The sequence below is a fragment of the Falco biarmicus genome, chromosome 9, assembly GCF_023638135.1.
Source record: "Falco biarmicus isolate bFalBia1 chromosome 9, bFalBia1.pri, whole genome shotgun sequence".
In the NCBI taxonomy this organism is placed as follows: domain Eukaryota; kingdom Metazoa; phylum Chordata; class Aves; order Falconiformes; family Falconidae; genus Falco; species Falco biarmicus.
The window spans coordinates 45400210-45415914 of NC_079296.1; the positions used below are offsets into that span (position 1 = coordinate 45400210).

The window sequence follows — 15705 nt, forward strand, 5'->3', positions numbered from 1 at the left end:
TTTATTCCTCTTTGTAGTTACAGCACACTTCATTTTCCTATCACATGGAGAAAAAAAAGCAAGAAAACAGCTGAAACTTCAAAAAAGAAATTATCTGCATTGCAGTAACCACTTGTGTGCAACAGACCTCTGTATCCAGATGACAAATACCACTCTAGGCTTTAAGTGACCATTATCAGTGAATTTGCAAACTACAGTAAAAGCATACTAGGAACAAAGTCATCATCAAATACTGAAGTAATATAGGACTGTATGCACTGTCCGCTCTTTACATGATAAAAGAATGTATCGGATGCAACATGTGGAGAGTAATCTCTCCAAGTTTACGGCTCAGCTCAAAGACAGAATATATTAAAAAAAATCATTAACTTTGAAGGTTATTTAAAAATGCTTCCCTCACACTGCATTTATGGGGAACTCATAGGAAGATATAACAACCAGCCTGCCGAGCGTGCTATAACTTATTAACCTTAGGACCACTATGATAAATGCAATCTAATTCATAATAATTGAAAAAAATTAAATCTCTATTTTACTTCGAGATTGAAAACTGAATGTGAAAAAGAAAACAATTATAAATACACTCAGGCTCTGTTTACTCCAGGCCACCTTTTTGGGAAGACACTTCTATATCAGCCACATAATTGAGAACAAAAACTTTGGGTTTTCTTCGATTCATCAGCTCAAGAATTCACAAATAATTAAGGCACGTGAATTTGGACAATTAATATAATTACATTTGCTGGGGTCTTGTACTACCGCACCGTCTTAAGTTTTCAGGTGATTTGGTTCTCCAGCATTCCAGTGTCTGTAAACTACAGCCCCTCCATTCATATACACAAACCTGCCTTCAGTCTGTTCATCAGTATCCCTATATGAGCCTGCTGTGAAGGTCTTAGTAAGTCTTTTAAAGCTGTATTCTCAGCCTCTTTCCTAGCACAGGCAAGTGCACTTCCAGCTTTTGCACAAAGGGATTTTCCCTTGTCAAAAGTATCTTCTTTTCCAGCTGAGAAAAATATTTTTTGCCAATACTCCTGATGGTCTTTCAAATCAAAGCTATAAACAAAAGTGAACATAATGGTATTGTACCAAAAATTGAGCTTGCTATAGTTATTTACCCATATCACAATTGTACTTCAGAAGTAGCTACTACCAGCTGCAAACAGACTATTGAAGGAGTAGGCGGAACCCAGCAGAAGTTAAACAAAATAGACACCTGAAAATACCAAGCCCACACTTCAAGAAAACTGGAGTTTCCCAGGAAACTGGATCACGAGTCGCGTTCTCATGTTTTCCATCTCCAGCTCATATCTTATCACAGCTCTCGAATTAGGATCTGAAAGAATTCAAGCCCAGATTGTGAGCATGACAAAATAGCTTGTCAGGTTTCAATGCAAAAATCACAGATCCGTTAAAATCATACAAAGGAACAGAGCTGCAGTTAGATCTTCTGTACTCATCAGCTTTGTCACAGGAACCGAAGCTGAGGGGCTGTAATGGAGTTCAGGGCTTGAGCAACAGAGTAGAAAGAGGAGACATAGGGACAGTGTTAGTGAGCCTGGGAAGCTATTTCTCCAGGAAATACGAATTATCTTAGGAGAAGCAGGAATATATAGCTCGTGTGCTTGACAAGCTTTCATGAAAAGCCAATGGAAAGTGAAGCTCCTGTTAAATTAGCAGCTGTCTTTAGTGGGCAAATTGTTTCTTGTTATTGTCTTGAAGTTTTTGGGATTGGTGTGAAGGAAGTCTCCCACCTTATAACAATGACGCAAAAAACTGGGACATATGCAGTGCTAACTTTTCCCCCAACACTGTGGGAATGGTACCAGCACAATGCTCCTGTGGGCAGGGAACCTGCTGCCCTTCCGTGCTGGGTACAACCTCCACGATGGCTTCAGACACCCTGTTCTAGGGCACTGATACATCAACGCCGGACAAGAGGGAGCTACCTGAAGAGGTTACAGCTACCAGCTGCTCAGCTTCTCTGTGCTCTTCAGTTTCTTGCCCCAGTTTCATGTTAACTTTCAGGCTTTACACACAACTATAGCTACAACGTTGTGCTTTCTCCAGGGAATACGCCCCCTCGGAAGGAGGGCCAGCGGGTGGTGGGGAGCTATATGGCTTTATCCTGCTAACGCTCATGATGTGGTAAATTGCACCCTGTATCATTTCCTCCCAGGTTAATTTAAAAACAGTGATGGACTTTGTGCTTTTCCTAATGTGGAAATAATATATAAATGCATAATTTATATATATAAAGCACCTATCACCATACTGATAAACATTCTTTGGAACCACTCTTGACAGCAGAGGTAAGAACAGGAGTCAGTCTGTTAGTACCTCAGCATATTTGCTTCCAACCAATTTAAAAAAAAAAAAAAAAAAAGCCATAAGACTTTCTATCAGGACTAGTAGTGCACTGACGAGACATTCTTTGAAAGTTTTCACACCGTATCTCTTGAGAAATTACTTGCAGCCAGGCCCAGGCAGACAACATCCCAATCCATGCCTACTGCTAGAAAGTTATCTAGAACTGAGGCAAGAAAATAAATGTAATGTGATGCTTAAAGCATAAGCACCTGGAGGACAGTAGCTGATCCTGCAGTCCATGTAAGGAAGCCCCTGCCCTGTGTGTTGGCAAAGTGGTCCTTAAAGTTTGGCAGGTCAGTCAGTTCAGGAAGGATGTACTCAGTGAGACAGCATTTCATTAATGACCATCTCCCATGAGCAACACAAGAGAAATGTGTAACATATGTTTCAACCTCCTGTTTTCCACCCCTTCCCCAGCACAAACATGTCCATCATTTCAACAGGCCAAAAAGAAAACTAATCAGTGGTCGGACCCTACCTTTTTGATATCGGTCTAATCCAGCCTCCAAACCCCTGTATTTTTGTTTCCAAAGCAGTTACTTGTCTCTGCAGGTCATTGGCTATTACAATTAGGAGTTAAGGGTGGTTTTTTAGTAATTTATAGTAAAAAAAATGACTCAGAACAACTGTCTCAGAGATGCTTAGCTCTCTGTAACCTGATGCTATGCGAGCGTGCAGTTTGGTTTCCAGAGCAGAATCCACAGGCAGAGTTGTTCCATGGGAATTTGTCCCACTGGCAGAGCCTTATCCCTGACCGGGATGAATGTTCAGGTGGGCTTTGAATTCTCAGGACTGCCAAGGTCATGTTCTATTCAGAGAGAAAAGCCCAGTTCTCAAAGGCAAAACGCACATGGAAACATAATTAAAGTTGAAGTAAAAAACACATGAACAACAGGCAGAGAATGAAAGAAAAAATGCTGCTTATGATTTGAAATAGAGGCTTTGTTATTTCACTCACAGGCAGCAATGAAATAGGGACTCATGGCAGACACTTTCCCCCCCCAGTTATGATGGTCAACTCATCTGCTATGGAACAGATTGTTTACCTTGCTGCTCCTCACACCTCTGAAAATCATGCCTCTCCTCAAAAGATAATATAACACAAATATTTTTTTGGAAAATACATTAAAGCGTTGAAAACCAAATTATAAAAACATGAGAAATTTATTTCATACTTCCATGGTCTCCCTTTTCTCCTTATGGTCCTAAATGTCCTTTTATTCCTAGAGGTCCTACTTCTCTAAAGAAATGCTGTAGACCTCTCAATTCTTCTAGAGTCTGATCTAAAATAAAAAAAAATAAAATAAATGTTTTGTAAGTTTTTCACCCACTCTGTTTTCTTAGTGCTTAGAGAGAGTAGAAAACACTGACTCCTTCCCTCCTCAGCAAAAAAAAAAAACCAACAACCCAAACATCCAGCTCTGGAAAATTGAACTGTTCCTGTGGAAAGCTTAATTTTCTAGGAAATGCATTACTTTGATGAAAAAAATCTTTACTACACCTACATATGGCACTGAAAATCCAATGAAATAAATGCTGTCTCATGTTATTGCAGAGGCACCCATGCTCTAAAACCAGAAAGCCAATATACCTCAGCTGCAATCCAATCACACATCACAGTATATGATCTAGCAAATGAGCTAAATCATAAGACTAAGGATGCCTCCTGAAGCAGTTTGTTGAAACAGATAGTGCTGGCTTTACTTATGTCGACCATGAAATTGCAGAAGGCATGCTGAGGGTATGTGGACCAGAAAATGTCTATACGGAATATCAATATAGGTCACAGTTCACATCAAGTGGTAGTGATAATGATGGGAGTGTGCTTGCAGGTTGAAAAGCAGTTATCTAATTCCAGGATGTGTGGCATACATATAACAACGCAGACAGCATACTGTGAGAAAGTATACAATTCCATATGTACTTAGTGTTTGGACAGAAACGATGATTTGGCAACTTGGGAGAGCAGGTGACAAGATGTGTGGTATACGCATTACGACAGACGGGACACTGTGAGAAAGTGTACGATTCCACATGTACTTATTAAGTGTGGACAGAAACGACGATTTGGCAACTAGGGAGAGCAGGTGACTTGGTTCTACCACATGACAGAAAGCACTTGCTGTTCTATTTGCTGTTTGCAGCAGTGCATGAAAAAAGTTACCTAACTGACAAATCATGCCTTGGGGGAATTCTGTTGCTGGGACTCAGCGAGTATGGAGCAATCAAGTTATGGTCATCAGATTAGCAGCCAACTCTCGCAAGCGTGATTTCTGGTTTTGAGAGCTGGCCCCTGGAAAGAAAAAGCAATAATCATTTAGTAGGGTATCGCAGGGAACTCTCTGATTCAGAGTACAAATGGTACAATCAGATTAAAGTCTCATTACGTCTCTGTTTTATGGGCTGCTGAGAAAATGTATTGTGTATTTTTATTTATTAAAAGCCAAGTATCTAGAAGAGCATTACAAATGCAGAAAGCATTTTTTAGCTACAGAGCCTGCAAAAGGTTAATGGGGCAGAAGGAAAGGAGAGCAGTAAAAAGACAAAATGAAAGAACAAAGGAGGCGTGAAAGAAGACTAAAGGGAGGATGATAAGGAGTGTCAAACCCACAGTATTGCTAAACGGCCATAGTCCGGTACCTGGTTCTCCCTTTTCACCTTTGGGACCATCTCTTCCATCTCTGCCAGGCAAGCCATTGACTGCAGGAGCACTGCGCTGAAGTACTGGGCAGCAATACATGTTCTCTTTGTGTTTATCTGTGCTAACTGAACCTGTTACCATCAACAGTGAAAGCCAAAGCACTGAGGTATCGAAAGGCTGAAGAAGAGTCATTGCCAAGTCCACAGATCTGTGACAAGTCAAGCAGAGTAATTTCATGAATCTCTCCATTTACATCTATTTAAAGTGCTGCCTAGGAAAGCGCTGCCTGCATTGCCTAGGAAATACACTCCTGTCTTCAGGCAAAAGACCAAGAAGAAGGGATAATGTCTGAACCATTTTGTCTAGCCTCTGATTGTACCTTTACAAATGGAAAGCAGAAGACAAACAACCAAGCTTATAAGAATCTGAAAATCTCAAGGTGTAATGAAAATACCTCCTATAGCAATAGTCATCAATCTCACTGTGCTGTAAATCCATTCCAGTGTTTTCTTCATTGTATGTCTAAATTTAAAGCACTTCTCTTCATGCTAAATTACTTATTTGATATTCCAGTTTGGGATGAATCCTGAACTCTCCAGCTGCTCTATTTCTGCTGCCACTATTCTTTCCACAGCTATCAGGATGGCTGTATGCCTAAGCTTAGAGTGGTTAAGTTGTTTCTCTTGATAGCATCTCCACTACTAGCAAACACCAGGAGCTTAAGGGACAAAAAGCTTAAGTGTGTTTAAGCAGCAATGATCTGATTGCCTCCCAATTTCTCCTTTCAGACCTTGCATGTTAGAAGACAGATTTCTTCCTCAGCCTTACACCTCAGAGCCGAAGTCCTCTTGCATCCCAGATCTGCAATACTTTGCTGCCCTCTCTGAGCAGAACAGTAACAGGCATTAATATCGTAAAGTAAAGCTCCGTGTGATGTTCTGACAAGTTGCACCACAGCAGCTTGGGTTTTGTCCTTCATTTTAGTATGAGGGTCAGATTTGATGCAACCATGTCCCATGTATTCTGTGTTTAACTGGAAGAAAAACCAAAATGAAGCTACACAGACATGAGCTGACAAACTTTTATAGTAAATAAGCCACATTCCTAGGTGAATTTGCCTTATTTTTCTCCCAGATCTACCAGTCAAAATGAGAAACAAGTGTAAGGAAGCATCATTTGGTTGTCAGATTGGGTTAAAGAAAAAAAATGGAATCCAGCATGAATTTTGCTAGTCACCTCAATTATTTCTCTTTCTTCTAAGCTTCAAAAAAGATTACCCACAGAGAGCAGCTTCCCCGTCACATTTCATCTGATAAAGTACGATATAAGGTATAATCACTAGCATATTACGGTGAGAATATTATCGTTAGGATAAAAAACAGTTTTAAAAGCATCACTTTTCTATATGCTCCTTTGTGCTTCCTCCATTAGGCTCACGTTGTAATTTGGGGCAATGGCATACAATTAAAAAAAATAAGGAAAAGTATTTAGCTAACTAATATAACTAAGTTTGAATCCTGGTTTATATTTCTTATCCAGCTTCCTGGTCTCAAGCCAGTTCTTAACAGCCCTCTAAGGACTTCCTGATGTGAATTTTTATACTATGTCAATTATCCAATACTGGGGAAGTTGACATTGCTGCTGTCTCCCATGAAGGCAGCAAGACAAAGCTCAACACAGTGGCACAATAAAAGAAAACTTGAAAATAAAAAAAAAAATTAAGCTCTCAGAGAAGCCTGCTCCCTGCAGAGATTCAGCCTCACACAAACCTTTGTTGGTTTTGCCTGTCAGGAGCTAGGATCTGTTTACCTCCAAAGTTTCCCAAGTTGACTGCCCCAATCCTTTATTCCAGGAGAGCCAAAGTGCCTGTTTACCTTTGGCAAATTGGTGGCAGGGTTTCCTAGCAGTGTAATCGCTTCCCAATGAGACTAACTATAGTTTGTACCAACAATGCTTTAGATAAAAAAGCAAAATGTTCCAAATTTGTAACAAAAAATGGAGTAAATCTTAGGGAGCTAACACAGAAAAAGCAGGTTTTGCAATCCATATTTATGTTTAGAAAAGGTGGAGAATCCCACATGAAGAATCCCACTGAGTGTGGGTGCAATTACAGCCCTCAGGTCCCAAGGCTTGCACAGTTTCAGACTTTCTGAGCGGAGATCAGAATTAGGTCTTGAAAGATGATGTGAGACTTTTATATTTAGGATATAGTTAATTCTGGAAGTTCCTAATTAAAGACAAAGATCTCTGGTAATTCTTTTCTTCCTCCATAAAAAGTGCTTTAGGACACAATTCACTTGATGCAGGTAACAGCAGAGAAGGGATCCTGCAAGAGGCAACAGGGATTCCTTGTTCCACATCGAGTCTTGGAGGTGACAGCTCTCAGTCCTTAACCTGAACCCTTAGAGTCTGGCAGCGTAGGACAGCTCTACTAAGTCAAGTACTAGGGAAACAGCTCCTCAAAAGCAGATTATGCAGAGAATAGTCAGGGACAGAACACTGTTAAACTGATAAGATTACCTCCTGCTAAGAGTCCTCAGCTTGCTGCGCTCCAGTGGGGCAGCCGGCAAAAGTCCTTTTGAACCAGCATGCCTGCACCTGCAAGGGTTGCATGGCCTCAGTGTGGTCAAATTGTCACAGCCAAAGAGATTTTTACTTGCCAGCACCTTTACTTGATCATTACACAGTGAAACTCTTACTGCACCACTGGCTTCCCTGACAGCCAGCACAATAGGATGCAGGAGAGAAGAAACGGAACAGAAACCTGCTGGATTTTGACCATGAGGATGAGCCCACCAAGAGGGGAAAAAAAAAATAATCCCCTAAATTTCTACTAAAAGCTGTAATTTTGTGCTTTATTTTGGGAAGAGGTTGCTTACTGGCTTATCTCTGTCTTGCACAATCTTAACGATTGCCTACCTCAATCTTACCACCCCTATTTACAGGTACTGCATATGACATTTTCAGAGGGAGCCCTTTGCTCTTTGCCTGGCCTTGGACAGACATTGGCTGTGTTACAGTACAAATGAACAACCAAAAAATCAGAACAACTGCAGGCACTGAAAGTTGTGACTGTAAGGTTTTTTCCTTTATTCAGTCAATGGATTAATTTTTTAATAACCTAGGAGAGAGAAGGATATTTGAGGCTTGCCTGACTGCAGTGACTGCCTTTCCTGCAATATATTCTGAATTATCTGTGGAAAACACCCGTCCAACTCACACACACACACTTTTATGTTTGAAAATAGGATACGGAATTTGGAAAAAAACAACATGGGGTGAACGAATATAGCTTTAAACTTTAAAGTAAATCACTTACTACTTGTCTTCCTATAATGCCAGTGATACAGTTAGTGGTTAGAATAAACTTCTCAGTAGAGCTTGTACTGTCCAGCTGGCTCCGGTACTACTGTGTGGACATGAAAAATACAGTAGCGAGAACAGTGTGTGGGATGTTGCCATGGGTAGCTCTGCAAAATTAATAACATAAAATATAACGCTGAGAAAGGGATGTCTCAGGCAATTCTGCTTGCAGAAAATTTCACTACCCAGTGGAAGGTCTGTTAGATGCCTCCAGCTGCAAAACACAATTCAAACTCTCCATCCCTGCAGCAGTGTCAGGAGTGATTTTGTTTCCAAGATCCCATTTCTTGGGCTGTTGTTCTCTGATATGGTGGTATCAGATAGAGAGGTTGTAGGCTGTCAGGCTGCCTTTGTATCTTTCCTGTTTAGGAGCTAGAATGAATTTCGTCTCAGTAGAAAGAAAATGAAAACATCAGTTCAGAGCAGTGCTATTTGTCAGCCATCATTTGATAAAAACATTGCAGAGCCAACATCATTAAAAAGAGATTTGGAACTAGAGATCTATTTATTTATTTATTTTTAAATAGGAAGCTGAAATTTTCACACTGACCTTTGCTGTTTTGGCCAAGAACCAAATATGGTGTCTATATGCTGTCGGCACATGGAATCCAGGGCTCGACTTGTAACCTTGTAGCCCACAAAAATGTCTGGCTTGTTGAATGTCTGTTGAACTTCCCTGAAGGTTGCTCGCCTGCAAAAGCAGAAGTATAAAGCAGATAGGATTCTCAGCAGTTTCCCCAGCCCTAGGTTCTCACCTGGTCAGGACACCATCTTGAAACATTATCACACAGTAGAAATGGTACTAAGCTGTGGCAAACCCGGCATGTTTATTTGTAGTATCCAAATCCACAAGACCATTGCATCAAGTAACCAACCAAGTGACCTCCGTCAAGTAACAAACAAAAATGATAAGGGTAGGTGGCTTAGTATTCCCAAATTATTAAATGTCTTTCTTTACTAGATTTGTAATTTCATTTTCTATCTCCTTATTTCTATACAGCCTACCCTTTTTTTCCAGAATTATTTGGTTCTCCCGATTCCCAGTTTGAGTATCGAGTGCCTCACTGTATAGATCCTTGAATGCACCTTCTTTCTGCATATTGTTCATTTGGGGGAATGGTCTTATGTCTGGCTGCTCTTTGATATATGGTGCAGCTCTCTGCAGTTTTCCTTGGAGAAGCAAGCAGCTCAGCACGTGAGAACATTTGGCTTTTGAAGTTTCAGACTTGCCTTTGGAGCCATCAGTTTTGAGTATTCTTCACCAGCAGCAGTATCGTGTGGGAATAACAGAAGTGGGAGCTATATCCAATTATTTTCATCACAGCATAGCAGGGTGACAGTTTCTAGACACTTGCAAAAGAATCTATGGCTAAAGCAGTGGGTAGATATGCACAGCTAGCTCATTGATTCACTTTGATGTCAGACCAACAGAGCGCTCTTATCCCCAAACCAGGAGTTTACAAAGCATTTCAAACTTTTCATTGAGACAACTAGAGTCAGGATTAAAGACTTTTGAAGAACAAAACCCTAGGAATAACCTTGTTTCAGAAGAACCTCAGACCGGGCATTATGGAGCACCATTCTTAATAGGTGCTCATACAGTGAGTTTAATTAGAGCTCTTAGGAAGATATAAAGTGGAAGCTGTCCTGTGTGCAGAATCTTTTTCTTCTGAATGGGTAGCAATTTATCCCTTGCCTGTGAAATCTACCGTGCCTCTGAACTTCTGCACAGTAAGAAGGATGGAGCAGAGCTGAAGCTCTTCATCTATTTCTTTTCACTTGCCAGCCTGCCACGGAGACTATGCAGATTAGCAGTTCATTCCTGTTTTGGGCTGATACCCTGAGTCAACCCTCATTAATGACAAAATCTTTGGATGTCTTGTGTCCACTCTGTATATTAAGAGCAAGATGAAAGCGTCAATTGCTTGTGAGAGAGGAGGAAATTTATATAGCAGGACACACTAGGAACGATGCCCTAGTAATAACACAGATAGGTAGAAATAGGAACAATACTGTAATTATTATTAAAGTCTCACCCTTCGTTCATGGCAGAAAATAGACAGCATAAGAATCAGCACATATAATACTCTGAGTTCATGCCTCTGTATAAAAATAAAGACCAAAATAAGCAGAGTCCAGCAAGTTTCCAGTGGACGTTAATGAGAGTCAGATAATTTTGATTTTCTGTCCTGGGCCAGACAGCTGACAAAGCAGGAGCAAAGCAGAATTTTGTACTACTTTCACTCCCTCAAAATTTAAATGACTGCATGTTCGTCCAGATCTAAGCTTATAAACCAAAACCCTATTCCTGTTTCTTATTAAAATCAGACTTTTCAGAGGTGCTGAGTCTGTACTTTGGAGTTTGCAAGACCAAGCAGATAGTCTTTGCAGAAGCTGTGAGAGAGGGAGGACAGTTCTGAAGCAGACCGGACCAAAAAAAAAAAATAAATATCCAACCAACCTGCTGAACTCAGAGGAAGTTCTGTTTGAGATTCAGAACAAATTTTACAATTCACACAGGATTCCTCACTCGGGGTACTGACTATTAAGAACACATGCACCAAGTTTCTCCTCTTCTTTTGAACATTTGCTGACTGAGCTTTTTGTTACCTGAGCTCAAAGTGATCTGAGCTTCAAAAGCATGAGTTTTAGAAAGAAGATAACATCAAGTTGCTATTCTTACCATCCCTAGTCAGCTGTTCTGCTCATATTGTAAAAGTTTGACTTCATAGTCAAACAACTTTTGTCCTCACCATCACTCAGATTTAAGGGAATTTACCATTTGGAATGTATCTGTGTATGGGCCATCCATCAATCAGGAAGGGTTTTTATCAAGCCACCAGGCCACTTTTCACCCAGCTTTCTGTTTGACATCTGCAATGAATGCATCGGTGCAACTGGAAAACTAAGTACAGTGTAAAATCATGACATATTTACACTTTTGTATTTGAGAGCAGCTACAATCTTGCCCCAATATCAGAATAATTAGGGAGCTAGAGAGACAGAGCATTTAATGTTTTTTCCCCCCTTCAGCATATATCCATACAAAGATAAATCATAGTGCTTCACAGTAAAACCACAGCTCACACCTTGACATTTATTCACCTGTATAAAAAAAATTAAATAAATAATGCTGATGCTTACATGGCTGTGTGATGTCAAACTGTTCAGTGCTATATTACTCTGTGCAAGAAGTGGTTAACTCTTGCCATCAAAAAGTAAAAAAACCAAACCAAACCAAAAAAAAGCCATCCATACAAAGCTCAGAGAGTGCAATCTGACTATTGGCGTCTACAGACTAATGGGGATATTCTTCCCTTCATTCATCTTGGAGGAATAAGAACATCCTTCGCTCTTTTTTTTTTTTTTCCTTTGCTTTTCTTTCATCTGCTGTAAATGAAACACAAATGGAATTTGGGTTATTTTCTGTTCAGACTGCTTCAAACACAGGCATTTTTTGATGCTTAAGTGTTCATAAAACACCATGTCCGATTTCTAGCTCTTCATTCTTCCTTGATAGAAAATGCAGAATGGCATCTTTTGCCAAAGGTGGATGAGTTGATCACACTGGATCGGTCAAGTAAAGGCTTCTTGAGGGTTTTCTTCATGTTGCAACAAAAATTTGTGAAGCAAAGGCCTCTGCAAGCATGCAACACCTGAGATGCACGCATGGTTGAAGTATCAGAAGCTGTAAACACATTTTGCTTCTCAAATGCACATTGAGAAATGTTTTGTGAAGACTGAGCAGAAAAGAATCCGCATAGGAATCCCATATAGATTTAGTAATATAGGGTAGCATCCGTTTGCACTGAAAATTCTTTAATACATACAGCAAAGCCTGCAAAGCATGCTGTAGTTTCTGAGATTACCTGCTGAAATCATGGGATCAATGAAGTCCCTACAGTTTTTCATTATTTTTCTTATGTTTCAGCAGGATTTTGCATTTCTGTTTCCTAACGTTTATGATTCTAGAAAAGATTCAATGTCATTAGTAGGGTCTTCAGGACCTGCATTTGCAGGGCTGATCCATAAGTACTTAATAAGGGAAAGCACAGGTGCTAACTAGGCAAGTGACAGCACAGCCAACAATGAATAAAGTGGCCTTAAGTGACCTCTGGTGGACAACAAGAACAGCGTTAAAATTGCTTCGTATTTCTCAGGAGAGTGGTTTGTCTATTTAACTAGCTTACATCCATCTAGCTGAATATTACCTAATATTATATAACAATCAAAGACATTTTCCACTTGAACCAAAAGTATTTCATGCAAAAAATTGGAAGCTAATACAGCAATGGTAAAGTTTTGAATCATGAACTTTCAAAGCCTCTGTAACAAAAGGGATTCTTGACTGTTGCAAATATACTGTTAACATTACACCACTGACAAAGCAAAGCTAAGGCAATCTTTCAGGTGATATAAAACTCACAAGCCATTTCGAAGGGAACAGAGCACTCCTTTGAGGGCACGTCAGTCTTTCCGACACCACCAGCATTTCCCAGGCTGGGTGAGGCAGTGGAATCTGTTGCTCCCAGCACATGCAGGCTGTTGATCACAGCCACCGTACTCAATCATAAGAACTTATATAGCTATGTACTACAATAACGAATATCCCCAAGGACCTTCTCCTATTCCCAACTAGGCGTTTTTAAAGAGAACCACAGCTTTAAGAGAAAAGCTTGGGGATTCATATTGATCTCATGGCTTGAAGAGGCTTCCAACACTGGGCTTTGGGGCCCATGGTTGCAGAGTTCAGGGACAGTCTGAGAGACCACAGACTTTGTGCAGTTCCGTGTAGGACTGAAAACTCCTTTTTGGTAAACAAAAGTAATTGTTTTCCCTTCCTACTGTTTCCTCATTTCAACCTGGAGCTAAGTCTCCAACAGCTTCTCACGTGGCTTTAACAATAGACACGGGAGATGGTTTGTGGTACAGAAATAACGCTCTGAAATTGTTCCCAAGGAAAACCAGTCTGTCTTGGCAACAGTTGTCCTGGCAACTAAGTCTCCTCACAGAGGATGATGGCCACTGATCCGTGGAAACCGAACCATGAGTCATTTTGCTCAGAGACCAGAGGGGCTAGGGAACACAGCCGCAGAGCCCCCACCACGTGGCTTTCCTCCGCCACTCACACCAGCAGGGAACTCCCACCAGCCAAAGAGGTTAACTGCAATTCTGCCTCTTCGACACAGATCCAGGATGTACTAATTACAAGGCATATTAATAGGCAGCAGCATCCTTACAGAAAATGTATTTTATTTTTTTTTTTTTTTAGATAGTCATATTAAGGACTGGCTTAACTCTTCACCAGGAGAGGAAAATTGCACTGGAAAAATCACATCAGAACTATGCCAACAGAGCCGTGACAGTACTAAGCAAAGCACAGATAAAAATGGCAGAGCACATTTCTGTCTAAGCAGCTTTTCAGAAGGCAGTGTGAAAGCTTTGAAGAGCTGTAGGTTTTTTTATTTCGTACCTTGTGTGGAGAGTGCCACGGGTGCTCCTCAGGGTTAGCACTGCTCTTGTAACTGCACAGCCCCAGACGTGAGCCCCAATGAAGCCTAAGGCTTGGAACAAGGAGCTCGGACGGTGGTCTTGTGCCTTGGAGAGCGTTCCCATGGTTCCCATGTTCAGCTCTCCCTCATTGCCTGTTATGGACTTGCTTGCTCTTTCTGCTGAAGTGGCCTTACTGCAAATTAACGTCACTCTGGGACAAAGCACATGCTGTATTAATTGCTGCTCCTTCCCCTGTACAGCATGTGCCCAGCACTCACCGACTGAAACAGAAGCACCATTTGCACACGCACGCACACAGACACACACGGTGTAAGAACACGACATTTGAAGCCTCACCTCCCAGCCAAAGCCTGCCGTTCCCTCTTCCCCTTCCATTCCCACCTCTAAGAGGCCCAAGCACCATCTGCCTCAGCACCCCCAGGAACGTCTGAAGTGTCCCACCAGGTGAGCCCCCCCTGGCCATGGAGTGGCTGTGCTGGGACAGCGGCTCTCCTTTACTGGGAGGATGAGCAGCCCTTTGGCTGCAGAGCTGGTGCTGCCCACCCAGCCCACAGACCTGCAGCACCCAAAACTCTGCCTCTTGGGTGAAGCAATGAGACAGAAAACACCCATTTCGTTTTGGTGGGCTTCTTATCTCTGAGCTGGCTGTCTCAAAGGACACGTGTGACTGGAGGCTCTGGGCAACGGAATGATGAGCGAGGGCTTGAGTGGTGAGCAGAAACTTCAACTACAGCAAGTTGAAACAGATCAGTTAGAAGAAACGAGAGAAGTACCTGGGTTGCCCCCCGCTCAAAAGGGCTATCGAGGGTGAGCAGGGCTGTGCCAGGACACTCGGCTCCAGAAACAGCATTCCCAGCAGTTTCTCAGAAACTGATCCGGAACAAACATTTCTGTTTCAGAAAACATGACTTTGCAATAAAATTATTTCCTCTCAGAATATTTCTCATCATTCATTCTATTTCTTTAATCTGAGTGATGCCAATCTATGCATATTATTATTTATTTAGTCACAAATACTTGGACACAATCATCCTCATATAGGAGAAACGCAAAAGAGTTTCTTAGATGATAGCACAACCATTGCATGAATTAATATTTGCACAAGAAGCAGAGAAATGCTTTTCGTCGGTTTACACTTCTTTTTCCACTACCAGCACTGAACTCAAACACAGTAAACATTTCAGGAGGCTGTTAGGACATTCAGAGACTTCCAAGGAGAGGAAAAAAGCACCTCAAAAATAAATCATACAGCCCGAAAAGTGCATAGTAAATACTTGGAGATATATAAAATCCCACTTTTAACTTAAATGAGTTAACAACTTGAAAAAATGAGCTTAGGCATAAAATTATGAACTGACTACAAATCAACTGCAAACACATTAAAGGCCCGTATTTGTTCAAATACATTATTCATAAGATTTAATTTGAGCTGTAGTTGTACGCAATTTATGTTGCATAAACTTAAGCAAATACTTGTAACCAAAAGCTGATTTAACGAATTAATGAGCAATCTTTAAATAAAGTTCTACTACTAAATAAATTCCTCCCTGATTTGCAAAGCCGTATGCTTCTTTAGCATATAACCCAACACTCCCGTTAAGCACTGAACCCTACAACACTGGCACAGCGACGAACAGTTTAGGTCTGATCAAGCCCTCGCTAAACAGGACTGGTGCGAGGTAAGGGGGGAGAACCCACTGTTTGTGCAACGTTCTTAAAGAATTTAAGGTTCAAACGCTAAACAAATACATTGTATGTTTATGGTATAGAGCTATGTTCTCTAGGATCGACATTTTCAGAATTTTTAGTAAACAGCT

General features: G+C 41.0%; 2 protein-coding genes across 7 annotated transcripts in view; both read right to left on the reverse strand.

Moving 5' to 3' along the window:
* LOC130155307 (pulmonary surfactant-associated protein A1-like) overlaps positions 1 to 10807 on the reverse strand; it is a 34227-nt gene extending 23420 nt beyond the window's left edge. Inside the window, exons 1-3 of one of the 6 annotated variants that reach the window (XM_056352423.1) lie at positions 8925 to 10800; positions 8331 to 8481; positions 7532 to 7609 (exon numbers count right to left, since the gene is read on the reverse strand). The gene's annotated coding sequence lies outside the window, so the exon portion shown is untranslated. Of the gene's footprint in view, positions 1 to 7531; positions 7660 to 8330; positions 8482 to 8924 lie in introns of those variants that run through there. The other 5 variants (XM_056352430.1, XM_056352424.1, XM_056352429.1 and 2 more) reach the window with 5 other exon arrangements.
* SFTPD (surfactant protein D) lies at positions 679 to 7522 on the reverse strand. The gene is given in 5 exon segments (XM_056352086.1): positions 679 to 866; positions 869 to 1134; positions 2849 to 2941; positions 3539 to 3631; positions 4998 to 7522. Coding segments are annotated over 5 exon segments (903 nt in total). The 5' UTR covers positions 5261 to 7522.
* Positions 10808 to 15705: the final 4898 nt, after the last annotated feature.